Genomic DNA, 27707 nt, shown 5'->3' on the forward strand with positions numbered 1-27707 from the left:
TCCACCAGAGGGCACTCTAGACCTGGCGCATAACTGTCTTAGGATCTGAAAGCAAGCAATTGAGTTGAAACTCAAGCATCAAAATGTTTAGATAAAGGAGGGGGGATTTTATTTATAAAATAGCAGTGATAAGCCAAATCCATGATAGACTGTAAAATTCATATAATATAGATTGGAGTAGAGAACTCTGGTCACCTTTTGTAAGAATATTAATATATATCCATGTGATGCTTGATTATTGGAAAGTTTAACAGATCAACAGCAATCAGTTTCCATGCATAGATATGGGCATTATGCATGAGTGCCAGTAGAGCATCAAATATTAATCCCCACCTTAAAAGAGACCCATTCCAGCATCAGTGCACCATTTGTGGTAGGTTAACCTCCACTGATCTGTTCCTTGGTTTTTCTGAGGTGGATCATCTTTGCTGCCTCTAACTCTCTCTTGCCCACCTCAGGTAGATGGTAAGTCCTCCAGGCAGGGGAGGAGGCCATGGCCCATGGCAACTCATGCCACAACAATCCAGTGGCTCACCAAGGCGCCATAGCAGCTTTTATGTCTGCCCTAGCCAGTGAGGAGAGGGGCCACAGCTCAGTAGCAGAGCACATGCGCTCCATGCGCAAGGCCACAGGTTCACCGCCCCAGCGCAAGCTCTCTTGCTGGCTGAAGCAGGGAAGAACACGCACCCCGTCCCAGGGCCGCATGGCACCCCCTCCCTCATCCCGCTCCCCCTTACCTTTGCTACCATACTGGCTCTGAGGAGAGCTGAACAGCCAGAAGAAGCGGCTGAGCTCTTGCAAAAGCCCCGCAACGGCTTCGTCTGGCCAAGCGGCTCTCGACAAGGAAAGGAGAGGGTGGGCGGCTGCACCAGAGAACCCCTCAGCCGCTCTCTCACTGTGGCAAATGCTTTCTGGAGCACCCACTGGAGGGAGCAGGGCGGTGGGGGCGGCCGGGGCCACTCCTGGCACAAAGCAGTGGGTGGGCGGGTGGAGTAGAACAAGTCACACTTCTCCTGTTTCCGGCATCACCCTTTTAAAAGGATCACAGGCAGCAGGGCTAAGGAAGACACCCGCCTGAGACCCCAGAATAGCACTGACAGTCACAGTAGACAATCTAGAGTAAGACAGACCAGTGGTGTGACTCAGTATAAGGCATATTTATTTATTTACTTTAAGAACTTGTAACTGGCTTTAAGAACATAAGAAGAGCCATGCTGGATCAGACCAAGGGTCCATCTAGTCCAGCACTCTGTTCACACAGTGGCCAACCAGCCATCAGACAGGGGTGAACAAGCAGGACATGGTGCAAGAGCACCCTCCCACCCATGTTCCCCAACAACTGGTGCAAACCGGCTTACTGCCTCAGATACTGGAGGTAGTAAATAACCAGCAGGGCTAGTAGCCATTGATAGCCTTCTCCTCCAGGAATTTATCCAAACCCCTGTTAAAGCCATCAAAATTTGTGGCAATCACTACATCCTGTGGTAGTGAGTTCCATAATTTAACTATGTGCTATCTGAAGAAGTACTTCCTTTTATTTGTCCTGGCATTCTCCTCCCTCCCCCTCTCCTCCTTCTCCTCCCTCTCTCTCCCCCCCCTCTTCTCTCTCTCTGTAAAAGAGGAGACATGGCCATCGTAGTATTAAAAACTCCACATATACCACCTGTCAAACATCTTGTTCTAATACCTAGGCCCAACTATCTAACCTGTCAAAAAGGGGTTGTTTTTACTTGGTGCCCCAAACTGAATAATGTTGGCACCAGTCTGACTTCAAGGGGGAGAATGTGATGTGTATGTTTATAACTCTGTGTTCTCTTTATAGCTCTGTGGTTTGGTAAGTATCTCTAGGGTGGAGAATGGTGGATTGGCTGAGAGGGTGAGAAGGCGGGGCTGCCATATAAACTGGGTGCTGGGCCTGTGGGAGGCAAGCACAGATGCCATAAGAAGAGATGAGGGAGGGATTGGATAATATTGGGTTTAGATCGGAGTTAGGATTTTAGGTTTGAGAAGAGAGAGAGAGAGAGAGAGAGAGAGAGAGAGAGAGAGAGAGAGAGAGAGAGAGGTCTGTGGTGATTGTGCAAGGATTATTTGAGAGAGTTGTTTTGGAGTGTTGTGGACAAAAGAACGTATATTGATAGAGGCATTCAGTTACTTGTTTATTATTCAACAATTTATTATTCCAATTAAGAAATCTTTTTTGTTTATAAAATTGTACGCCTCCTGCTCGTGGGGAGATAATAATGGTGCTATATAAATAAATAATAATAATAATAATAAAATAATAGAATATAAGGGCAAAGCATAAAGTGTGTGTCCTCACAGAGAGAGGACTGAGTAAGGATTGGGCCTGAGCCGTAAAGGTCCTGGTGGCAGCGAAACCAAGTGTGTGCAAGAGAAAAGGTGGATCCTGCTTGGGGTGAGAAAGGCTTTAGAGAAAGGGAATTCTCACTGGGAATTGGGGGGAATGGCACAGATAGCATTCCACAGCTGGAGTGCCAACACGGAGAAGGCCCTATTACTAGTTGCAGATGTCTGAACTTAGGTGATGATATAATGATGATATAACCAAAAGAGCCTCTCCAGCGACCTCAATCGATGGGCAGAATGATCTAGGGAGAGGCACTTCTTTAGATATCAAAGATAAAACAAAGCAATTTACAAAGAAAAGGTTAAAACATATACATTAGTAGCTTAGGGTGACCCTATGGAAAGGAGGACAGGGCTCCTGTATCTTTAGCAGTTGAATACATAAGGGGATTTCAGCAAGTGTCATTTGTATATATGGGGAACCTGGTGAAATTCCCTATTATTATTATTATTATTATTATTATTATTATTATTATTGTTTATTTATATAGCGCCATCAATGTACATGGTGCTGTACAGAGTAAAACAGTAAATAGCAAGACCCTGCCGCATAGGCTTACATTCTAATAAAATTGTAATAAAACAATAAGGAGGGGAAAAAATGCACCAAACAGGCACAGGGTAGGGTAAAACTAGCAGTATAAAGTCAGAACAAAATCAAGTTTTAAAAGCTTTAGGAAAAAGAAAAGTTTTTAGCTGAGCTTTAAAAGCTGAGGTTGAACTTGTAGTTCTCAAATGTTCTGGAAGAGCGTTCCAGGCATAAGGGGCAGCAGAAGAAAATGGACAAAGCCGAGCTAGGGAAGTGGAGACCCTTGGGCAGGTGAGAAACATGGCATCACAACAGTCAAAGCTGCAGGAGCCTTGCCCTCTTTTGTATCTGGTCATCCTAGGCAGGGCTCCTGCAGCTTTAACTGCTGTAATGAAGAGGGAATTTCACCAGGTACTGCATGCATGTAAATGACACCTGCTGAAATTCCCATTTCTATTCAACAGTTAAAAATACAGCAGCCCTGTCCTCCTTTTCATACGGTCCCCCTATAGTAGCTGGCTTTAATTTATTTATTGGAATCTTTATGGTATTGTTTACATCAACAATGCTGAACTGCTGTCTCATGTGTCTAATGTATCTTAATGCGTCTAATGGAACAACGCATCTTCCTTTAATGTGCATTGCTTTGTGAGGGCATGGCCCTTAAAGATAGCCTAAAATATATTAGATAAATAAATAATCATAGACACAGTAACAAAACAAGAAAACAGCAGGAAAATGAAACTTTTTTTTTTAAAAAAAAATCCCTGACCAATAGGAAATAAACATTCACGATCACATAATTACTAAATTGAAAAGTTATGAGCTTAAAATCATGACCTTAAAATCACTCAATTCAGTTTCCTTCTCTGTTCAGTACCGGTTGCTCTTGGAACAGAAAAGAAGTGGTTTTTTTTTTCTTTTTGTGGCTGTGTGGATTATTTATCTTTGTTTATTGCTGCTCTCGGATCATGCTGCTCTCGGTTACTCTGGAGGAATCTAGTCCTTGGGCGTTACTAGACGAGGCTCTAGCGCGCGTTACCTTCCGCAGCCACGTCGAGGCTTCCAGATGACGTTCACGAGGATCCGCCGTTATCCCGCGGTGAAGCCTCTTTCTCCCGACTTTAAAAAAGTGAGTTGTAGTGCGCCTTTTCCTGCTGTCCCGCGGTAATTTGGAGTACGTGTGGGAGGATGTGAGGTCACTGCGGTCGGCACTGGTCAGGAAAAGGCGTGCTAAGGGGGAGTGGTCAGCGGCTTCGGTCAAGCCGCCTCCGCCATTTGCGCGCAGTCCGCCAGCTGGGGCAGCGCGGCGGAGCGGCTTTTTTTTTTTATTTCCCCAGTGACAGTTTGCGCAGGAACGGAGGACCGGAAAAGTGGCTGGTGACTCCTTGCGGTGGGCAGCTACCGTGGCCGCATAATGGCGGTGCTGTACGCTGCCTGTTAGTGTGGGTACCAGGCTGGCAGAGGGCAGAGCTGTTTGTGGGCTGCTGCCATGGCTACGGCCAGATGTGGGTTGGCTCCTTGGGATGGGGCACAGGGCACAGAGGCGGTCATCGCCGCCGACACCTCAGAGGCATGATGGGAGATGTAGGCACAGTGGCCATGCAGACGATTGACCTCGGGTCATATGACACCCGCCACGACCCCCATCAGGAAGTGAGCGCATCAATGTTGACCCTCAACAGCACCAGCAGCACTTCAGCTGGCACTGGCACTGCCGCCGCTGCCGCCGCCAGGGCCGGCGGCGGCATCGCTGACGGCTGCGCAAGTTTGCGGTCTTTCGGACGTGCGCAAACCGTGCAGCGAGCGAAAAAAAAAACCGCGGCAATCAGGCCGGTGTGGCTGCGCAACCGTTCTCGCGGCGGCAGCAGCACAACCGGCGCAAACTTCCGCCATAAATCGAAGGCAGGTGTGGATCATGAGGCGTCACGGCTGAACGGGAAAAGCCGCTTTCACCGCTCCTCAACGACGGAACACCCGGTACGTCTAGCAACGCCCCTTGTTTCTGATTGTGCAGGGATAAATTGGATTTAATTGTGTTGCTTCTCACTGTTTCTTCTGCGTAGGCCTGCAGAGGGATAGTTTGGGTGGATGCCTTGTGGTAGACATGTAAAGAGTGGATTGTGGATATTCTCAGAGCTTACCGTTGGGTTCCTAAGTCTGCTTTTCTGTACGGCTCTGACGATATTATCACCACCATCAATACTATCCCCCTGCTTTGCACTCATGATTTTAAAGTTCATGTGCCTTAGTTCCACTTACAGTGGTATGCTGAAGATTCAAAAGACTGCTCTGCCCTCTGCCCCAACACCCCAGCGGACACCAGCCACCACTGACCCCATATTTGCCAGTGCTACAAAACTACCTTGAACTTTGAGCTCATATTCCTCCTGAAGCACTGCAACAGCAACAGTGTGGCTATTTTCCATCTCTAACGCTGCTGCTTCCTGAGTTGCTGCAATGTCTTCTACCTGTTCAAACAACAAAGCGGTACAGTTAGATAAGATAAAATCACCTTAGATGGCTTTAAAAGGGGACCAGACAAATGCACGGAGGATAAGGCTGCCAATGACGAGAAGTCATAAGAGCCAGTGTGGTGTAGTGGTTAGAGTGTTGGACTGGGACTCAGAAGATCGGGGTTCTAGTCCCCACTCAGCCACGAAGCTCGCTGGATGACTCTGGGCCAGTCACTGACTCTCAGCCTAACCTACCTCACAGGGTTGTTGTGAGGATAAAGTGGGGAGGAGGAAGAGGACAATGCAAGCCACCTCGGGTTCCTTGCAAGATGAAAAAAGGTGGGATATAAATGTAAATAAATATATTAAACAAATAAATAAATGGTTGCTATATGCTAGTACCTACAGTTTCAGGGACAGGGGTTACTGTCAAGGTTAGGAGCTTCTCAGGGGCATCTGATTGACCACTGAAGTAAACTGGGTGCTGGACTAGATAGGCCTGATAGAGCGGGGGCTTCTTATCTTTTCGAATCCTGATTTTCAATGAGTTCCCCCAAATGCTGAAGCGACAATGGCTCAAGGAGTTAGAAACCCCACTAGCCCAGTTTCCTGTAAGCCACTTTTTTTGTATGGATATCTCGCTTGTATCATCTCAACTGCTTGAAAGACACTTGTGAACCCTTCTGCTTCCTCTGGGGAGGCTGCCTTCCACAGAGTCAGATCACCGGCCCATCTAGCTCAGTCTTGTCTCCCACAGGTCTTGTGGGGGGAGGAATTCCTCCCCCACATCCTGCATCCCCTCCCCTGCTGGCACTGCAATTGCTGCTGCACTGCAGATTTTGCTGCCAGGAACACAATTCTGCTTCTCCCAAGGAAAACCATCGTTTCTTTGCTGTTGCTGCAAATTTGGTACTGGTTGTGGTGGTGGTGCACCCCCCCCCCCAACAGCTATAGGGGCCACATGTGGTCTGTGGTCCATGTGTCTCCCACCCCTGGTCTAAACAATGGCTGGCAGAAACTCCCCAGGTTTTCAGTTACGGTTTCCAGAATTTCCAGGAAGGGGTTTCCAGCATTTCAGGTAGGGGTCTTTTCCAGCTGTATTGGGAGATGCCAGGGATTGAACCTGGTACCTTTGGCATACAACACATGCGCTCTTTCACTGAGCGATGTTCCATTTTCAGTGGCCTGTTTGTTCCAGTTTACTTTATATGCCACTTTTCCATGGCCACCCCTGCCCAAAGTGGCTCTCAAGAAACATCACCTATCAAAAGACAGCATCTCTTATGCACCTCACTGTTTCCCTTAAACCCTGCCATCTTGTTCTCTCTCCAGGCCCCTGCCTCACACCCCTGTTCTATTTAAGTTGGTGCTGGGAAAGTTAAAAGAATCTTTTGCTTGACTTAGGGCTGGTGTACAATCCCCAATCCAAAAATCCAGAACTCATGGAGGGACAGCGCATCACCCAATGTGTGTGAATATTTATTTATTGCATTGTACTGGAAACAGTTTTATGCCGCCCCTCAGTAAAACTTCCAGAGTGGCTCACAAACTCAGCCCATTCAGAAGACACCTTAAACCATGGCTTTAACCATGGCGAACAAAGCTTTTTGCTTTATTCACTGTGGTTAAAGCTGTGGTTGAAGGTGTCTTCTGAACACAGCCTGGCTTTCTGGCTTAACTACCATGGTTAAAGCCATGGTTTAAGGTGTCTTCTGAACAGGGCCACAGAGTTAATAACACACACACATACACACCACATGCAAAAAAACCTACCACCACCACCACCACCAGATCTCCCAAATAATCAAACCGATAAAACAGCAGAAAGCAGCAGTGAAAAACAAACCATAAAATCAGTGAAATGGATGTTTAAAAATCTATAACCCCCTTACAGATTAAAAAAAAAGGCCCAGTAAAAAAGAAAGAAAAAGTCTGGCACTGAAATGCATCAGGGTTGGCACCAGATGTGTCTCCTTGGAGAAGGCATTCCGCAGATGGGGGCCCATGATCACAGCCCACTCTTCAGTCACCACCTGCTGAATGTCAAATGGCAAGTGAGGGGCACGAATGTGGAGGGGGCCCCTCGGTGCAAAGGCATTGAACCTGCCTGTCAATTTCAGTTTGAGTCTGCCTGTCAATTTCAGCGGCAGATCTTGCCCCAAATTTTATATTATTATTAAACAATGTGTGATGGGGGTGGAGATTGGAAGCTACTCAAAGGGAAACTCACAAGCCAGGCACATGCATGAATGTGGCTTATGAGTTTTGAGCACCCCTCCATTATGGCCATGATTGCTGCCTACCGGGCTTACGATTAAGACACCTCAACTGACCTGTTCTTGGTGCTGACTCTTGATCCGGACAAGCTGCGTGCTGTGATCCTCTTGCAAGTGCTCGATTTCGGCACTGTACTGTGACTGCAGCCGCTCTTCGAGCGCTTGGAGCTCTTCTTGCTGCTGCCAGCCAAGCTGCCTCAGCTTCCCCTCAAACTTCTTTTCCAGCTCGTCCTTCTCTTTTTGTAATTTCTCGTATCTTGCTGCATTGAGGGCTGCAGGGAGAAGAATGACCCATTAAGGCTCTGCAGAGAAGCCAGAACTGAACGGGTTTTCTTTACCTCCACTAAGTATAAAGAGAGCTGAGCAGCAGACAATTGTGACCCACCATGCTGAGCACTGCCCATCGGCCATGTACGGTGGCCCACCAGACCGTGAGTCCATGGGGGCAGCACATAAACAGCCTCGCATTGCTGGCCAAGTTCCCTGCTGCCACATCCCCCGCTGTTATCTACAATCTGTGATCAAGAGGCACTATCCAATGTTGACATCCTGCAAACTCAAATAGCAAACTCTGCTGAATTGTTCCATTTTGCAAGTGGTTGCCCATTACACTTTCCCAGCGGGTTGTGACAGCAGTTATGGAACCGGTTGCGCAATGCACAGCACAATATTCTACATAATGGGTACAAACAGCTGTGTAACCAGTTGTACAATGGTTGTGCAATGCATTGCACAAGATTGATGCAAAACCAGTTGCGCAGACACGGTTGTGCAAACATAACTTGAGTTGGGTTCTCTTCTTGTGCGTAGCTCAGAACCTGGTTTCTGCCAGCGCAACGTCATTTGCACTAATGGAACGACATAGTTGGATACTGCCCAATGATAACAGCAGGGATTTCCTCCAGTCGGTGGGGCTTGAAGGCACCTGTGTGAAACATTCCCCATCCCAGCCCTAAGCTCTTGATCAATCTTTTGTTTCTGCCCTCTGCCTGGGACTGCACAAACAGTGGCTGGTGGGTTGTATCTGGTTTGGTGGATCACAAATTATGCAGGCCTGAAATACAGGAAATATTTGCATGCGAAGTGGTCGAGAGAACAACAGAAGCCACCAAGTGTTGGAAGCAGGTAGTGCATGCATATTGTTGGGAAATCAAGATTCGTCACTGCAAAGGAACCTATAGCTGGAGCCGCGACACACGCTTTACTGTAACTGTTGGCACATACTAAGGAACAAATGGGTGATTAGGACATGTGTGCTCTCACCAGTCACCCTCATTAAGAAAAGGTCTGGGGTGCTGGTACAAATAAGACTCAGAGAACAGGAGGTGCCAATTTGTTGAGGAAAAGAGGGTGATAGTAGGAATCATCCTTTCTCTTTATAGAGCAGAGATTCAACAGTTGACTGGGTTTTGCAAGATCTGAATCCTAAAAGGTCTATAAGAGCGGAGCTATCGTCAGATTGAATGCTTGAAATAGAGAATTTGTAAACGTCGCTAGAGAGATCCTGTGCTATAATCACAAATAGGTGTGCTCCTCTTTCCTAGCTGAAAGCATTTCTTGGATGAATTTTTTTTGAGTGACACTAGCAGCTTGGATTTGGCTTACCAACTCTGTTTGGCTTTGAATTGCAGAGACCAAAAGGAACTACAACAGTGTTTCTGATATGATCAGGTAGTTGGAGTCTATATTGTGATGCACCCAATCTCCTGCTGTTCACTGCCAGAACAGTAGAGTTGGATGAATCTGTCGGTTTTGCTTTCTCTTGCATTCAAACTTCATAAATCTCACATTCTTTCCACCCCAAACAGAAAGTTACAAATTTTGGTTAATTTTTCAAATTAGAAATCAACTGAAACAAAAATTCTTGCCCATCTGAACTGGCCAAATGCAGCGCGTACAACTATTCCCAAGTTGTAACTGCCTGTGATATAGCTGTTAAAGATAAGGAGCCCAACAGAACACCCCCCCCCCAAAGAATTGGCAACTCTAATTATACACTAACATGACTGAATCTGGCATTGCAGTTATCAAAATGATTATGTTAACTATGGAAGAGGCAAGAGGCAAGAAGCCTATAGTTGCTCTTATCTGGTTGGCTTTTTGGACTGAGTCTGAGATGCTCTGATCTCACAGAAGTTGCCTCTGATAGATTTGTGTGCACCACTCTCTGCACCACAGTTCACCCCATTCAATAGGATCCCTTGAACCACCACCCCGCATGTAGGATTCTCAGGGGTCTGGTGATGTTGCTCTTGGAAGGAGGAGGCAGCAAAGTCCATTTCTGCCAGCCGAGTTGCACACACTTAAATCTGGAATCACCAGCTAGAAGGGCTGCACAAGAAGCTAGTCAAAGGCCTTAGCTAGACCAGGCTTTTCCTGGGGCGAACCCCAGGATCGTCCCTGTGCATCCAGATGACGCACAGGGGATCCTGGGATCAGGGAGGGATCATCCCTCCCTTGCCCCGGGATACAGCTCTCCCCTTTGGGCCCATTTTTTCTGCGGTCCGAGACCTCGGAGCATGTGGCCCGTTTCCGTGGGTTTACCTGGCTCCGGAGCCGTGCACGGGGTGCAGCGTTCCTCAGGAGCACTGCGCCCATCGGGGGTAGGGTGGGGGGAGCGGGGAAAGTAGTTAAAATTTAAAAAACCTTACCTTTGCGCATGAGTGTTCGTGCGCTCCGTCTCCTTTAACAAATAAAAAAAATTGGCGGGCGCGACACCGCTCTTCCTGAGGTTGTCATGCCTTATGTGTAAACGGAGGAGGGATCTCGCGTTAATTGCAACACAAGATCTTGCCTCCTCCATCCCGGACTTTCAGGTAGGTCTAGCTAAGGCCATAGGCAGCCTTAAATCTGCATAGTTTACAAATGAGGAACACTGAAGCTAAGATATAAGCTCTTAGTGCAATACCAGTTTGTTTGTTTAAAAAAAAAACACTTGTGATTTTACTAGCTATTGTGAAACTTTTAGAGGCAATAAATAAATAACATTAAAATTTTAAAAATCCTTGCTGATCTACTACAAATCACTCAGAATCTACTGGTTAATCCTGACCTAGCATTTTGCCACCCCTGGCCTGAACCACCTGTAAATCGGTCCCCTCGTTCATCCTCGTCTTTGCCTTTTAACTTAGTTTATACTTTCAGAATTCTGGATCCATGTCAGTTTTGCTAGCATTTGGCAAATTTGATCACATGGTAAAATAAACGCCCAGGTGGCTCATGGTCTCCATGGAATCTGCAGATATCAGAGACTGTTTCAGTTCAGATATGAATCCAAATGTGGAATAAATGTAGAATGAATCTGGTAAAAGCCAGATAGAAAATGAAAGTTTCCTCCTCCTCCTCCTCCTTTTAATTTTTTTTAAAAGATCCCTCAGGTTAAACATGCTTCAAGTCAACAGGAAATTGCAAGTTAGGAATAATATGAGAGAGAGGAAACAGATGTGTTCCAATTGTACTAGGAATTTCCCCATCCCTCCATGTCTTTTAAAGGGATGGCGAAGCGAAGGAAGTCTTTGACACATCAGAAAGTGGAGCAATGGTGGATACTAACAGGATGCATGAAAATGGATGCGGAAAGATCTCTCCTGTCATCTGGCTATGGGGACTAGGGTGTGGACCTGTGGAAATCCCCAGTAAAAGGCAGGGTGTTGTGTGTTCTGGACAGGCACAGAGCAGCTTTTCCCAACCTGGCACCCTCTGATTGGATTGGACTACACTCCCCACCAACCCCAGCCAGCATGGCCATAGGAAGCTGCCATAGGCCATATAGGCTGAGAATGTTGGGAGGGATAGTCCAACATACCTGGAGGGCACCAGATTGGAGAAGGCTGGAAGAGACTTTTGCAGAGGGCAGAATTCAGCATAGTGAGGATCCCAAGCGTTGGGAAAGCGGTGAATTATGTGATGAAAATCCCAGAACCCACTGGGGCGGTGGCCTAATGGTCAGAAGGTGGGTGGGCTTCCATGCCCAGCATGTTCACCCCAAATATAGCAGTAGCATAACCATAGATGCAAAATCGATTTTTAACTGTTATTTTTCCCTTGCTGCAGAACTGTGGACATGGGGATCATGTTGGCAGGCTGTGTCCCTAACATTCCCTGCAGTGATTGCGCCTTGCATATGTCAGACCATAAGAAGAGCCCTGCTGGACCAGACCAAAGGTGGATCTATTCCAGCATTCTGTCCCCACACTGGCAAACCGGATGCCCGTGGGAAGCCCACAAGAAGAACACGAGCACAATAATGGCCTCAACAGCAACTGGTATAAAGAGACAAACTGCCTCTGGCATTGGAGGTAGCATATAGCCATCGATAGCATTATTCTCCATGACGTTGTCTAATCTTTTTTTAACGCCACCCAACTTGGTGGCCATCGCTTCGTCTTCTGCAAGCAAATTCCATAGTTTAACTATGTGTTGCTCAATGTTCTTCCTTTTTACCTGTCCTGAATCTCCCACCAATCAGCTTTCTGGAATGACCCCAGGTTCTAGGATAATGGGAGAGGGAGAAAAATGTCTCCCCATCTGCTTTCTCTGCACCATGCATAACGTTGTACACCTCTAGCATGTTTAGCATACATAGATTCTGCGCGTAAGGCACGATCTCTGAGTAGAGGATTATGTGTGGGGAGATGCCACCATAATTGCCCTCCCCATGTATTATTTTGGTTCCAGCCATCGGCACAAAGCATTTGATTGTGTATCAGCTTAAAGCACACAATTCACAACCCGAAGATGGCCTGTTTTCTTGGAATGAGCCTATGAAGATTGGTTGTGCCACTTCAGCATCATTTTCAATTTGGAACAGTCATTCTCAGGGTTACTGACTTGTGCTGTGATGCCAAGGGGGGCAATAGACATCTCCCTGTGTATTTTTTGCGTTGTTTTGTAAGCATCACTGCTCCATGACTCTTAGACTACGACATGTGCTTTTCCTCCTCACACTTGGGAGACCTCGCGCCAGCATGTGACATCCTCAAAAGAGCTACTGCACCACGCAAGCTTTGTCACTCAGTTAGAACTCACATTGCCAGTTCCAAATGGTCATGTTCAGAGTTTGGTTTCCATCATATTTTAAAATAAGTCTGTAGCTTGGCTTAGTGTTCGATTCTCTATCAGCTTTCATTGTGGTGTAGAACCATCAGAATCCCAGCAAAATCTATCTCAACTGTGGACCAGGGGATTTGTTCTAATTGTAACCTACTCAGGCTTTAAATTGCTCCTGTAATGAAAGCTGTCTTTCATCCATCTTTCTAAGAGACTGGCCAGCATAGTTAGAAATAAGGTGAAGGCACTTTTTGAAGCCAACACATGTGGAGTGTGTAGAAAGAAACTTTGATGGAGAGCCATTAAAACAGAAGGCACTACCACTTCAGTAAGGATGAGGCTTTAACAGATGTTCATTCAGCACATACAAGGTCTATTGCACATATGTCAGAGATATTATGTCCCCCCCCTCCCCTGAAATAAAAGTGAACTCATTCTCTGAGCGTGGCTCCTTATGTAACCAAAACAGCAACATCTATGCAGAAAGGGGAGGTATCAGCAGGCTTTGGTAGGAGGGGGGAGCACTGGTGAAGCGGCAAAAAAAAGAGGACCCGCACCATCACTTTGCTGATCACCACATTCATCGCAAAAGATGATGCTTATTTGAAAATGCTAATTTAGATGTATAGTTGCAAATTCAGAAATAATTAGAATTATTAGAATTTCAATAGAAATACAGTATGTCCATCTCACTATAGTGCATATGGCTGTGAGCAGGAGACCTGTGTGCCTTGCTCAGTCTCCTGTCTAGGTGTGGTTGGCGAACAATTTCAAGCCCCAGCTCTTCCTTTTGATGGTTCTTCATCTTTAAACCAGACTTGGGCTGGGCAGCTCCTCAAATAGAGGATACATTCACAGTAGAGGACAGTGCTCTGGCAGCCCTTCAAATAGAGGACTGTCCTCTGTAAAAGACAACTAGGCTAGGCTTCAGTGAACCCCAAGTCATAAAAATACAATAATACCTCAGGAACTCCCCTTCCCCTGTTCCAGAGTGAATCCTCCCCATCCCCAAAAGCCCAATGAAGGCTGAGCATATTTGGTAACCAAGGAATGTTGACTCGCTATTGGGCTGGAGGGAACAGAAGAACAGGGGTGGGGGAAAGGAAATGGAGTATCCTGAAAGAGGGCATGGCTGGCTAACTGGAACCCAGAATGGCAACACTCCACGCTGCAATATTTTGTTGCAGGTCCCACTAGTTTGTTTGATTTTAAGTGCAGGGGACTGTTGATCAGAGAAATGATTAGTGAATTCTGGTATGCCTACAGATCAAGTATGCATTCATTTCTTGACCAATTAACAGAACTTCATCAATGTACAACAATCCAGCAGGGGAGATTTGCATACAAAAAACAGGCTTTCCTCCACAGTTTCCCTGCTAGGTTAAGAATGGCATGTATGGAACGTTTGTAGATTCTGCAGGGCAGACAGGTTGCTTAACATGCATAGTTTGCCGCTCGTTGCTTGCAAAGGACAGACAGCACAAGGCTCTGACATGCATGATGCTTGTGAGGCACTTCTGTATAGCTCAGATCTCGTGTGGAAATTCCCAGAACTGTACATATGACTTAAAAGAGAGGGCCAGAGAGGGGGCGATCCCGGACTTACCTACTTCTGGGATCATCGCTCTCTGTCTACATGCGGCACGCGACGTCCCGGGAGGATGTAGGACGTTGCGCCCACCATTTTGTTTATTTTTTTTATCGAAAAAGAGTGCAGGAGTGCTCCTGCACAAAGGTAAGGGTTTTTTTAAAATAAAAAAATAGTCCCACTTCCCCCACCCCACCTCTGGTTCCTGGCTCCTCGCAGTTACTCACGAGGAGCCCAGATGAAAACGGGATGCCCGGCCACACATCCTGTGGTCTTGGGATCATCTCGGGACTTTGGGAAAAGTCGGGATAGAAGGGTAGGGCGATATCCCGGGAAAAGGGAGGGATCATCCCTCCCTGCTCCCGGGATCCCCTATGCATCATGTGGACTCACAGGGACAAACCCGGAACGATTCCTGGGCTATCGCCCCATCTAGACATGCCACATCTAGACCTCATGAAAGCAGTGATAAATTCAGATATGTGATGGCTCAAACAGTTAAAGAAACGGAAACAAAGGCTCAATTAAAAAAAAGGGAAAAAAGGAAAAGAAGAAGCAGGTCTTTCAACACCTGCAGTTTAAAATTTGTGCATCATGATTACCCAAGAGCCAGCACATATTTTCCCCATTTAAAGTCATTCGTTTCAAAGTAAATGCAGCCTGCCTGCTATTTGCAGTTTGGCATCTGCCACATTCAAGAAAATAATATGCAAATTGTTCTACACATGGAATTAAAAATGCAAACAATCCCCTGGATCATGATACACTTTCCGTGTGGCCTTTATTATGGATCAAGATGCACATCTCCTGCTTATATATAATCAAAAGATAACTGTAACTACCCGCAAAGCAGCTAATTCTACGATTTACATATTTTCTAGCTGGCTGTGCCAGACTGTTATGAGACAGCCTTACTCAAGAGCTTAACGAAGCAGAGAGAATGAAAACTCTCAGCCAAGAACAAGTCCACGGCTCCTAAAGCTCATATCAAACTCCTAACAGCTCCAGGAAACCCCCACCAGTGACTAGCACAGCTATCGCAGTAAGAAAACACAGTCTGCATCCTATCAAGAGGGTGCCAAGGATTTTACTTCCTCGGACGTTCCACTTCTAGCTCACAGGCTGGGTGTGACTTCCACAGAGAATGACATCTACTGGGCTGATGGATGGCTCTTGGTTAAATCACAGCTCTTGCCATCACCATGTTTTCCTAGCACCAGGCTGATGCGGTTTCCCTTTGTGTCTGACCTGCCAGTAAAGGCCAGTCCAAATGCATTTCTGTCTTTAATGGGAGGAAATGCGAAATGTCACTTCTGTCGCCATCAGATGGAACGCCGTGATGGCCAAACCCCAAGTGACACACGGCGGTCTGCATTTCAAGGCTTTTATTCTCGAGAGGAGCATTCAGCTCGGCTGTGACGCCACCGCCGTCTCTTTGCATGGCTTTTGGCCGAAGCGAAGCCTTAGCTTTAACCCTCTCCTACGGCGTTCCTTTTGTAAATTGGCTGGTGTGAACAGTGAGATCTCAGAACAACATTTCACACACACTCTCAGGACACAGTTTTATGTTCCACATTTGAATCCTGACTTGCGCCTGTTCTCAAAGGGAAGGGGGACACACATGCAGAGTATCTTGGCTTGGATGCTAATTTCCCTTCCATGAACAGAATGAGCCGTTCCCACCACTGGGAGTTTCTCTGAAACTCCCAGTGGCCCCCTGAAAACCTACTTCTGCAGGTTGGGGGACCCACACTGTTCGCACATGTTTGGTTCTCTTGCACAAGAAACGCTTGCCAGTGCTTCTTTTGGGTCTCAGATGTGCAAATGCAGTGTATCCAATCCTCATAGACTGTACAGTGACCCTTTTGGTCATTGACTTGTGATCACAGTGTTTGCAGGACTACAATCCCATCTGAAAGGCGCAAAGTGTTAGCAGCAGTGGCTGAATAAAGCAAACGGAATCTAGAAAGTGAAGGGTTTGGCATGCTTTACTGTGTCATAAACAGATAGGCTGAACAAAACTCTTAACAGTAAGACTGCGTTTAATAACACTCCCTAGGCTAAGTAGCAAAGCAAAACAGGCCAGGCTTCGAAAAGGATGAAACCACCACTACTATAAAACATACTGAACATGCTAGTCTTTTTATACTTGGAAACCTCAGGCTAAAAATGAAACTTATTTGGCTCCATCTGACTGCTAGGCAAGATACCTCTCCCAGGCTTTATGAACTGTGTTTGCACCCAAGGTTCGCTGAGGCATCCAGAGTTGTTAACTGGCTCTGTATCTTGAGTGACCCTTGCCGTTGCACCTAATAACTGCTTTAAAAACTCAAAGAACAAATTAACCCTTCGTTTGCACTCTAGTTTTGGTGCGATCTCCTGCCATCGCTATTCTGACACAAAGGCATCCGTTATCAAAGGAAGTCTTTCTTCACAACTGGTTGTGCATCAGACCACCAAGTCAGGAATGTGGGCAGCTATCATTGTGGATAATACTATTCAACAGAGTACATCATTCTTAAGCATGAATGGGTCTTACCCCATAAATCTCATATTTCAATATTAGTCATAAATTACATAGTTCAGGGCCAGTGCCAGGTTTGAGAGGGTCCTGGGTAAATTGCCTTTGACTCCTCCCCCACCCAAAAATCATCCCCTCCCCAGAAATGAAGATAGTGGCAGTGGATTCACTTGGTGTTTCTTCACTGAGCACCAGGCAGAGCACCATTGCTCACCCCCACCACTGCTAACTGTAGCCTGCTACATCTCTGCCAGTTTACCAGGCCTCACATCAGCAGGGACATGCAATGGCATTCAGCACAGCCAAGGAAAGCAGAGAAGCACTGACGAAAGTGGTTGGAGTAGCTGCCATCTTTATTACCCCAGAATGCTTCTGGGCTGCAACAGACATGACATTCCGGGGTATTAAAGATCGCAGCAGCTGCTGTAGCTGCTTCAAATCAAAGTGCCAGCCAAAATTTAATTCTTAAAAATAAATAAATTGAAACCATCTGTCAGGGATGCTTTAGGGTGGATTCCTGCATTGAGCAGGGGGCTGGACTCGATGGCCTTGTAGGCCCCTTCCAACTCTGCTATTCTATGATTCTATGAAATGCAAGGGGGGTGACGGTGTCAGCCATGGTGAGCCCCATAGTTTCCCTCATCACAGTGCCTCCAACCTGACTTTAGACATGTTACAAATTCCTACCCAATTATGCCTTATAAGTAATAACATCTGTGAGCGTTGCATCCCCTCAATCTAAGGGTGACTCAAGGTTCATCACCAGCTTCTGTGACAGGTATGGATTGCTATTCAAAAGCAGGCAATATAGATTTACAGGCCGCCATCTGCGCACAGTAACGATAATACATGATTAGCTCCGCTGTGGGATGGTTATGAACCTGTCTCTGCAACAACAAAGAGGTAAAATTATTGTTCTCCAACAGGCCATAAAAACCTGCCACAGGGCTTCACATGACGCCTGGTGAGATCCATGCAGATTGTATAGCATCACAGTACTAGAAATAATCACCTTTTTAACAAACATCTGTAAGTGGAGAAGGACATTTTTTAGCACTGCTTATTTAGTGCCCTACTTACCAACTTCATCTTTGATGTTTGCAAGCTCTGCGGAGAGTTCTTTTTCCTTCACAAGTGCACTTTCGTTCTGTTAAGACAAAGAACACCGGCAGTCATTGGGCTGATTCCTTCTAAGAAATGGCCTGTGTTTGCTCGCTGAATCCAAATCAAGTAAACTGTTTAGTTCTGTTCTCAATAGCTGGCACAGGCGATACAAAAAGCATCATGGTCATGGCTGAGTATTACGTCCACGGTGTTGTCCTTTGTACAATGCACTTGCAGCCACGTGGGTTACGGCTGTAGCAGCTGATAGGCAACGCAATCCCAGGCATGTCTACTCAGAAGTAAGCCAATTGCATTCAGTGAGGACTTGCTTCCTAGTAAGGGTGTTAATGTCAGCAGTCTTAGCCTGGAATGCACTGAATTATGGGAAATACAAAGGCATGTGGTGAGGACAACATGGAAAAATGTCATGTCTGCCCCACTGAGCGAATGCAGGAATGGCAGGGCTAAAAATAACAAATATATAAATACTGCTGTGACTTCTCTTTTAGCGTGCAATCCTAAAGGCCTGACACTCTCATGAAGGGATCCTATGCAGGTCAGAGGAGGGACAGAGGTAATGTTTCCCTTTCTGCCCTCTAAAATGCCTTTTCCTGTTAGATCGGCCTCTGATCCCATCTAGCTGGAGATAGGAACAGAGGCTGGGAGGTCATTAGATCTGGTGGATCCACAGGTGATCCATGTGCCCTCCCCCACACCCTCCCTTCCCCCTCTCCTTGCATTGGCTCAACCCCATCCTTCCCATTTCCTACTTTCTCTGATGGCGGACTTTGACCTCAGGTACCGAAACCTTCATGGAGCTGGAGGGCAGGAATTCCCAGTTGGATTCTCCCCCAAGTTCACAGCTATGTTTATGTCTACAGGGGTGGCGGGGAGCCACACCATTCTATGGTCCCATGGACTCACTTTGTGTATTAGCGTATACATTTCATTGCAACATGTTTTACTGTACAGCCTGTTGTGTGCGTCTTTTAAGTGCTTCAAGAAATAATCAATATTATAATGCTATTAAACCAGTGGAGGCTGGTCACTCTGATGTCAATGGGGTTGTGAATCCATTCTGGGTTTCAGTCAGAACCAGGCAGAACTCTAAAGGAGTTATCCAAGGAGCTGAAACCTATCTCCAAAGTAGGTTCAGCACTTTGCATAGCTCCTTGAGAGCGCTGGCTGGTTCAGACTGAAACCCGGAATGGATTCACAGCCCCACCAAAATTGGGGCCACCTGCCTCCACTGTATTAAGCTTGACCATACATATTTCAAAGTACCGATAACACCTGCTGATCACTCTGGATAAATCCTTGGGGATGGGCTTTCTCACCTGTCTTTCACAAAACTTTTTTTTTAAAAAAATATATATTCCAGAATAATTTTCTCTATTTCTGAAGATGTTCAGACTTGCCATCCCTCGCACACAACTGGGGAGGTATTAGCACATTTTGGAGAACACCCAAGTACAAAAAATCTTTAGAAAATACCCTGAGTGGAGAGAATAGCCAAAAGAGCCCAATGAGGACTGAGTATGCTCAGTGACCATGAAAGTTTGACTGGCGGTTGAGGGGAAAAAAGGAAAACATGGGAGCCGGGGGAATGGAATGGAGCGGTAACGTTTTGTTGGTGAACACAGGCTGTTTTGCTCCCACCAGGCTACTCCTGCTAGCATGAGCAGCTACACAACCCAGAAATTCTTTGTTCAATCTGGGGATCTTGGTTTTTTCCTCCCAAACAAGCCAGGATTTGGAAGTGAAGAAAAAGCCCTAGTTTATGATCCTGGCTTGTTAAGGGAGCAACAAGCCAAGATCACTGGTTTGAACAACATGCCAAACAAAACATTTCTGGGTTTCTGAGCCCCTTGCACCAGTGAAAGGATAAAAACAGGAGCAAATGGGCTACATTCCTGGTAAACCAAGATTCTCCAGTATCTTGGCTTATTGCTGTGTGAGAACACGGCCATAGTGAAGACCCTACTTTCTCCCCTCCCCTCTTAACCACTTTCTTTTTGTTGTCTGAGAATTCAGGGGAAACCTGAATAATACACACTTGGTGAAAAAGTTGTATTTTGGAAAAATGCTTACATAAACAAATATGGGGAGCAATACGAATAAAGAAAGTACAGTTTGAGCCTCCTTGTTATTTTGACCTGGTTTTCATATCTATGTATTTTCAATGTATTTTGTAAGCTCCCAGGATTTCAGATTATAGTAAGGCAAATAAATACACAATGCCTCTGGTTAACAGTTTCCCACCAAATTTTACAATCCTGCTAAACAAGAAGAATCTGCAACAAAAGTGTTTTGATTGGCTCAACACTAAAGCAAAATTCCCCTCTAAAGGAAAGGCGCAAGATTGTGAGTGTTATGTATCCCACATGCAAACTACTGGTTATAACATGTTGGCCCATAACTAATTCTCCTAAAATGAGAATTAATTTATGGCACTCTTTTACTAGGCCCTGTGGGGAGGGGGTAGGTGTGGGGAAATAAGAGGCGAATACTTCTCAGAACAGAGAACTTCAAATGATTAGACACATAAGACAACATAAAACATATGAGAGAACACTGAAGCATCCTTGTAAGATCATAAAAATATTTTAGTGGGAGATATTTCACAAGAGATACGTGAATCACTGGAAGATGCTGATGAAAAACCCACCAGAGTGTGATTTAGTATAACAGATACCAGAGGCAGGAGCACAAAAGAACATTATGCTACTTTTTTGTTGCAGTCCTGCCCATTGCCTTGTAAAGGGTGAGACAAAAAACTATACTAAAGTTGGGCAGGATCTAGGGTGGCCATGTGTCCTCTTTTACAGAGGACTGCCCTCTATTTAAGGTGCTGGTTTTAACTTACAAAGCCTTACATAGCTCAGAGCCGCAATAACTAATGGAGTACTTTGTAATGTGTTACTGTTTATTGCTATTTATCTAGTATGTAAGTATGGTTTGGATTTCCAATGGTAAGTGGTTAATTCTGTTGGGAGGGGGAGTGAGTGCATGGAATGTTGGAGTGGATGCTGATTGGCTGTGAGATTCTTGAATGTGGCAATTAGCAGTTGGAGAAGCAGTTGTGTGTGGAGAGTTGACACACACACACAGAATCTGGGTTTGTCTGCTGAAGGGGTTTAGAACAGAGTAGGATTAACATTTAAGAGAGGTCCGCCTGGCGCCTACACTGTACTGCTTTCGTCGCCAGCTGAAGACCTTTTTATTCACTCAGTATTTTAACACTTAATTTTAACTTAAATTTAAATTTTACTGTTTTAACTCTGTATTTTAATCCTATATCAACTTTGCTGTGTGGTTTTATCCTGGTTGCGCTTTTTATACTGTATTTCGTAATTGTGTTTTAAACTGTTGGGTGTTTTACTGTGGTTTTAATTTTTGTGAACCGCCCAGAGAGCTTCGGCTATTGGGCGGTATAAAAATGTAATAAATAAATAAATAAATAATAAATTTTATCATTTTGGGAAAAGAGGGAACAGAAGGAGATAGATTTGACTAGTGGGTAGAGTATACATGAGATATATTGTATTGCAACTTACAAGTATTGCAATGAATGAAACCACAAGACTGATAAATTGCATGAACTTACGTATTGTTAAATAAAAGTTAACTTGTTCCATAAACTGGATTGGATTCTTAAGGTATGTGAGGTAAGGTCCTGAAATATATGGTGGCAGTAGTGAAGTAAAAGAGTGACTAGAGTGGAGCACAGAGAGCTGGGCTGGTTGCTGTGGGGCCAAGAAAGGTCAGTGAAATACAGAATCAGTGAGCAGCAATATTCCGATTGGGTCCATGTTTGGGATCCTTTAATAGAAAGGGGTAAAAAGGAGAGCCAAAGGGAGTGGTCATGATATTCTTCTCCTGACCTGAGTCTACCTGGAGACCATGATTAAGAGCTGAGGCTTGCCTCTCAGTGCCTCCTCTGAGGATGCTTGGAAAGTGGCAACAAGGAAGACGGACTTCACCGTGGTAGCCCCTCAATTATGGAATGCTACCCCCACTGAGCTCCACTGGGTGCCGACTCCATCATCTTTTTGGCACCAAGTTAAGACTGTTCTCTACGCCCAGGCATTTGATGGCACAGGATGGGGTTTTAATGTCAGTTGGAAATAACAGAAGCATTAAAAAAAACCCAATTAAAAAGAATCACAGCCTGGGAATAAAGAAGAATTTCTGGGAAGTGAGATGTCACTTCTGTGCCAGACATTAATACTGAAATTATAATGTCATACTTGGCTTTGAAAAGGAAGTAGAAACACAATGCATTATAATTTGCTTTGCATAGGGTGACCATATGAAAAGGAGGCCAGGGCCCCTGTATCTTTAACAGTTGCATAGGAAAAGGAATTTCAGCAGGTGTCATTTGTATGCATGCAACACCTGGTGAAATTCCCTCTTCATCACAACCGTTAAAGTTGCAGGAGCCCTGCCTTCTTTTGTATATGGTCACTCTAGTACAACTGCTGAAATTCCCTCTTCATACAACTGTTAAAGATACAGGAGCCCTGTCCTCCTTTTCATACGGTCACCCTAATTTTAGATGGACCAAAATCCACAAAGTGGCTTTTGCCCATCTAAGTGATTAACTATCAGAGTGTCCAAACAGTATTGCTTAGCCCAGAAAACTAAGGTTACCTTAGTTCATCCTTGTGAGTCACATGATCCAGAGCTTGTTTACCTGAGATTGCTGGTTCAGCGACGTTAATCTTGAATTAGCAATACTACTTGACAGAGCCAAAGAATCTCAGACTGCTTTAGCCTTGACTATATCGGCTTCCTCTGTAGGTCACTGCATACAGTGGATTACAATTTCTGCATCCCAGGAACAACCACACCATTGTATTGTTTATACAGTTATGAAAGCACTCACTTATGTTTGAGTCAAATCTCTCTAATTATACAGGACTGCTCCCCCACTAAATTTCTGCTCGTTAAACCCTGACATTAAGATCTGGTTTTCTAAAGCAACCAGAGAAAGGGAACGTGGCAAAGAGATGATTGGAAAAAGGGAACATGGCAAAGAGATGATCAGAGAAAGGGAACGTGGCAAGGAGACAAAAATCTTTGGATAATTGTTTGTATACACAAGCATTCACAGGAATCTGTTGGCTACCGATTACCATTAAATACAAAACACTTCTAGAGGGATTCTGTGACATTTGAACCCATTAACAGTGCAATTCTACACATGCCTACTCAGAAGAAACTCCAACTATATTCAATGGAGCTTATTCTCCAACATAAATTTTTGTGAACCGACATGAGAGCTCCGGCTATTGGGCGGTATAGAAATGTAATAAATAAATAAATAAATAAATAAATAAATAAATAAATGTGCATAGGAATGCAGCTTTAGCCTTGAAAAATATGGAAAAAGCCTAATAAAACTAACAGTATACATTTTTCTCTTTAAAGAACCCACCTGATGTAATAGTGTGTCTGTGCTTACTTCTTCAAAGCAGCAATAACTTGGTTGCATTACATCAGCACCCTGAGTACGCTGTTTCTGTTTGGCCCTATAGAACAGTAGTTTTCAAATTGTGTTCTGCTTAGGGAACCCCAAGGTTCCTTTGAAGCTTACTGGAGGTTCTTCAATGGGAAGATCAGTAGTGGTGGGCAAGCTTCTCAGAAAGGCAGCTTGCTCTCCACTACCCATTTGCAATGTTCAGTAAGAGGAGATCATTGGGTGTGGTCTAGGTCAGGAGTTGGAGGAAGGTAAGTCTCCAAATGTTTTGGATGTTGACTTCCAGAAGCTCCTGCCAACACGGCCAATGGTCAGGAATGCTGGAAGGTGAAGTCCAAAGCATCTGGAGATCTAATTTCTGCCCATGTTTGTTCTAGATTGTGCACTCAGTTCATGTGTGGTGATATTGAGAGCCAGAGACATGGCAAGTGCCCTATGTGTGAATGTGTAAATGTGCATGCCAAACCTGCACCAGAAATCTCTGCAATGTGCAAGAGTTCATCAGATAAAATGCATAGGTGGAACAATTACTAAAAATTGGAAGTTCAAGGATCAATGCTCTAGGGTGGACTGGTAGCTATGTAGAAGAGGGCATTTGAGGAAGTGTAGGTGTTCTCGGCCTTGCGTGACAGCTGCACTTGTTAACATTTCTCCTTGACCATGTGACGTTTGTGGTAGATCCAGTCTTGAGCCAGGCCAAGATTTCTGAATGCCTTGAGCTAATCACAAATAGTCCAATCCAGGATGTATACTAGGTTGGCAAGGCAAGGACCTCTCTGCCTATATGCAAGGAAGAAACAATAAAATACATTCCACATCTTCTAAGGTTGGCATGAATGAAGATTCCGATTTCCAAGAGTCCCAAACTCCTGGACTCAACACTACACACAAGGAGTTTCATTGCATTGGGGCCATCCCGCAGTCCATACTTCAGTATCCTTTAATTTTAAGAAAAACACCCTGGCCACTCCAAAATTTCCTACTGTATTTCTCCTCAACAAACAATGAGCTCAAGGCCATTATTGCATTGCTCAAGTGAAAGAGACGGAAGGACATTCGATGGAAAAGGGGGAGGAAAAAGAGACACAAGAGAAACTAGAACAAGCTACGTGTCAAAGAGTGGCGATGGATATAGTAGCTTTTTACTCTTGTTAATGTATTCTTTTACTATCTCTGTCCACAGGGACAGAGTTGGCATCTCTAGCCCTGACGAGTGCACCTGAGCTAGGTCCTTTGGAGTCACAAAAGAGGAAAAGTGTAGGGGTGTGCTCCGCTCCGATTAGAATCGGAGAATCAGAAGCGAATTGGCCTGCTCCGCCTTGCCCAGAGGCGGAGTAGAAGCGGACCACGGACCCTTAGAAGCAAGGCGAAGAGAAGCAGCCATAGAAGCACTTCTCTTTTTGTGGAGCGCTCCGCCCGCCATTTTGGATCATTTCGCCCATAGGATTGCATTGCAGAAAAGAATAGGGGATAACTGTGTTGTTTTTAAAGCTATCTTTCTGAAACTTCTTGTGCTTAGAGAGTCGTGGCTGGGGGTCATTTTGAGCCTACTCTCAGCTCTCTGCGTGCTGCGGTTCGCTTGCTAGAATTTTTTAAAAAAATATGTAAAAAAACCGGGAAAGGGTAAAAGCGGCGTTTTTGTTTTTTTAGCGATGACAGGCACATTCAGCTCCCAATCCTGATGAGAACTGATCACCTCATGAAGCATCCTCCAATCCCAGCGTTGGAGGGGGGACTAAGGCAGAGCCACCCTGAGAGCTTTCTCCTTTCTGTCTCTTTGTGGGTTGGCGTTCGTGGAGAGAGGAGTCAGTTTATAGGTGCTGCTGTGCTTGGAGTTGGAGGAGATTAGATTAGGATTTAGCTTGGGTAGTGTGTGTGTTTGTTTGCTTGTTTCAAGCAAATCCCATCATCCCCTGATTTTTGGCGGGGCTTTAACCTCTAACGCATCACCCGTAACCCCAATTCACACCCCTTTTGATATCTCCATCAATTTTCATGTTAGAAACCTCAAACTCAGAACCATGATAGCTTATCCATGTATACACACGCATGCCAAGCCTCAAGCAAATCCAAGCATCCCCTGATTTTCGGGGAATTTTTGAAAATCGGACACCCCATTTTCAAACATGGGATTTGCTCTGACATTTTGACAGATAATTTTTTTTGAAGTGGGCACCCTCACAGATGCCATCTAGATCCACAATCATGGCAAGTCTCAAGCAAATCCCATCATCCCCTGATTTTTGGCGGGGCTTTCACCTTTTAACTCACCCCAAATCAAGTCCCATGCTAGAACGACGTCAATTTTCACCTTAGAAAGCTCAAGTTCGGCACCATCACACCTCATGAACGTATACACACGTATGCCAAGACTCAAGCCAATCCAGGCCTCCCCTGATTTTTGGGGAATTTTTGAAAATCGGACACCCCAGTATCTCAGGGATTTAAAGCTGCAGACAGCTCAACAGGGCCATTTGAAAGGAAATCCCAACATGCCATGAATTGGGGAGTAGATAAACCTACAATCTTCTTCCACACTTGAAAAATTGTTTTGGAACTTCAAAAAGTCTAAGTGAGCGCAGGAAGGACTTATCCCCTGAGTCAAAGCAAGACACACAAAAACCATCCCTGTGAGGCGGTCACAGAGGAGGAGGACAGGCGGGCAGATCTAGTATGGGGGAGTCAGTCCCGGCAGATGCCCCACCACAGCAGCACCCCAGGGGGAAGGCACGCAGGCAGGCAGGCAGCAGACATTTCTGGGGGCACAAGGAAGTGATGCAAGGATGGCTTGTTTCTTTCTAAGCCAGCAGTAACACATTGCAAAGTGCAAACCATCCCTGCGAGGCGGTCACAGAGGAGGAGTTGGACAGGCGGGCAGAGAGCCAGGCAGAGATACGCCATAGATCTAGTATGGGGGAGTCAGTCCCGGCAGATGCCCCACCACGGACTTGCCGTTTTATTTTCACAGCAGGAGAGGCAGCCTGCTTACTGGTGCCAGCCTGAGCCTTCCCTTGACCACCACTGCTTTCAGCACGCCCAGCCACAGACGTGCGCCTGCTCCCTCTTCTCATGATGATAATAATATAATACTAATACTAATACTAATAATAATATGTATAATAATATAATACTAATACTAATACTACTAATAATATGTATTTAGGGAAATGGGACAAGTGTGTATGCTTTGCCCAAACAAGATTTGAATTTGAAATGCTCAAACTGGCTGTTTTGCACTTCACAAGCAGTGCACACAGCACACTCACACAATAACACAGTCACACACACAGTCCAAGTAACACACACACACACACACACACAGAGAGAGAGAGAGAGAGAGAGAGAGAGAGAGAGAGAGAGAGAGAGAGAGAAGAAATAAAGATTTTTTTTTTTGTATTTTTTGTATTTTTTTTATATAGAAGAAAGAAGGAAGATGAAACACAGTCAGGCTTTAAGAGGGGGAAGGGGGGGGGAACCAACCAACCAACCAAACACTCCGAAATTTAAAAATAAAGTTTATATTAAATCAAAGTAAGGGAAAAACACAGAGCAAAGCCATCCTTGCATCACTTCCTTGTGCCCCCAGAAATGTCTGCTGCCTGCCTGCCTGCGTGCCTTCCCCCTGGGGTGCTGCTGTGGTGGGGCATCTGCCGGGACTGACTTCCCCATACTAGATCTATGGCGTATCTCTGCCTGGCTCTCCGCCCGCCTGTCCTTCTCCTCCTCTGTGACCGCCTCGCAGGGATGGTTCTTGTGTGTCTTGCTTTGACTCAGGGGATAAGTCCTTCCTGCGCTCACTTAGACTTTTTGAAGTTCCGAAGCAATTTTTCAAGTGTGGAAGAAGATTCATATAGGTTTATCTACTCCCCAATTCATGGCATGTTGGGATTTCCTTTCAAATGGCCCTGTTGAGCTGTCTGCAACTTTAAAACCCTGAGATACTGGGGTGTCCGATTTTCAAAAATTCCCCAAAAAACAGGGGAGGCTTGGATTGGCTTGAGTCTTGCCATACATATGTATATGTCCATGAGGTGTCATGGTGCCGAACTTGAGGTTTCTAAGGTGAAAATTGATGTAGTTCTAGCATGGGACTTGATTTGGGGTGAGTTAAAAGGTGAAAGCCCCGCCAAAAATCAGGGGATGATGGGACTTGCTTGAAACTTGCCATGATTGTTGATCTAGATGGCATCTGTGAGGGTGGCTACTTCAAAAAACTTATCTGTCAAAACGTCAGAGCAAATCCCATGTCTGAAAATGGGGTGTCTGATTTTCAAAAATTCCCCGAAAATCAGGGGATGCTTGGATTTGCTTGAGGCTTGGCATGCGTGTGTATAC

General features: G+C 45.3%; 1 protein-coding gene across 1 annotated transcript in view; it reads right to left on the reverse strand.

The window, feature by feature from the left end:
• Positions 1-27707, reverse strand: part of MTUS2 (microtubule associated scaffold protein 2) — a 371748-nt gene that overhangs the window by 15984 nt on the left and 328057 nt on the right. Inside the window, exons 8-10 of the mRNA XM_063126999.1 lie at positions 17867-17933; positions 7686-7900; positions 5262-5367 (exon numbers count right to left, since the gene is read on the reverse strand). Of these exons, the coding sequence (XP_062983069.1) occupies positions 5262-5367; positions 7686-7900; positions 17867-17933 (388 nt within the window). The remainder of the gene's footprint in view (positions 1-5261; positions 5368-7685; positions 7901-17866; positions 17934-27707) is intronic.

The sequence above is a fragment of the Elgaria multicarinata genome, chromosome 5, assembly GCF_023053635.1.
Source record: "Elgaria multicarinata webbii isolate HBS135686 ecotype San Diego chromosome 5, rElgMul1.1.pri, whole genome shotgun sequence".
Taxonomy (NCBI): Eukaryota; Metazoa; Chordata; class Lepidosauria; order Squamata; family Anguidae; genus Elgaria; species Elgaria multicarinata.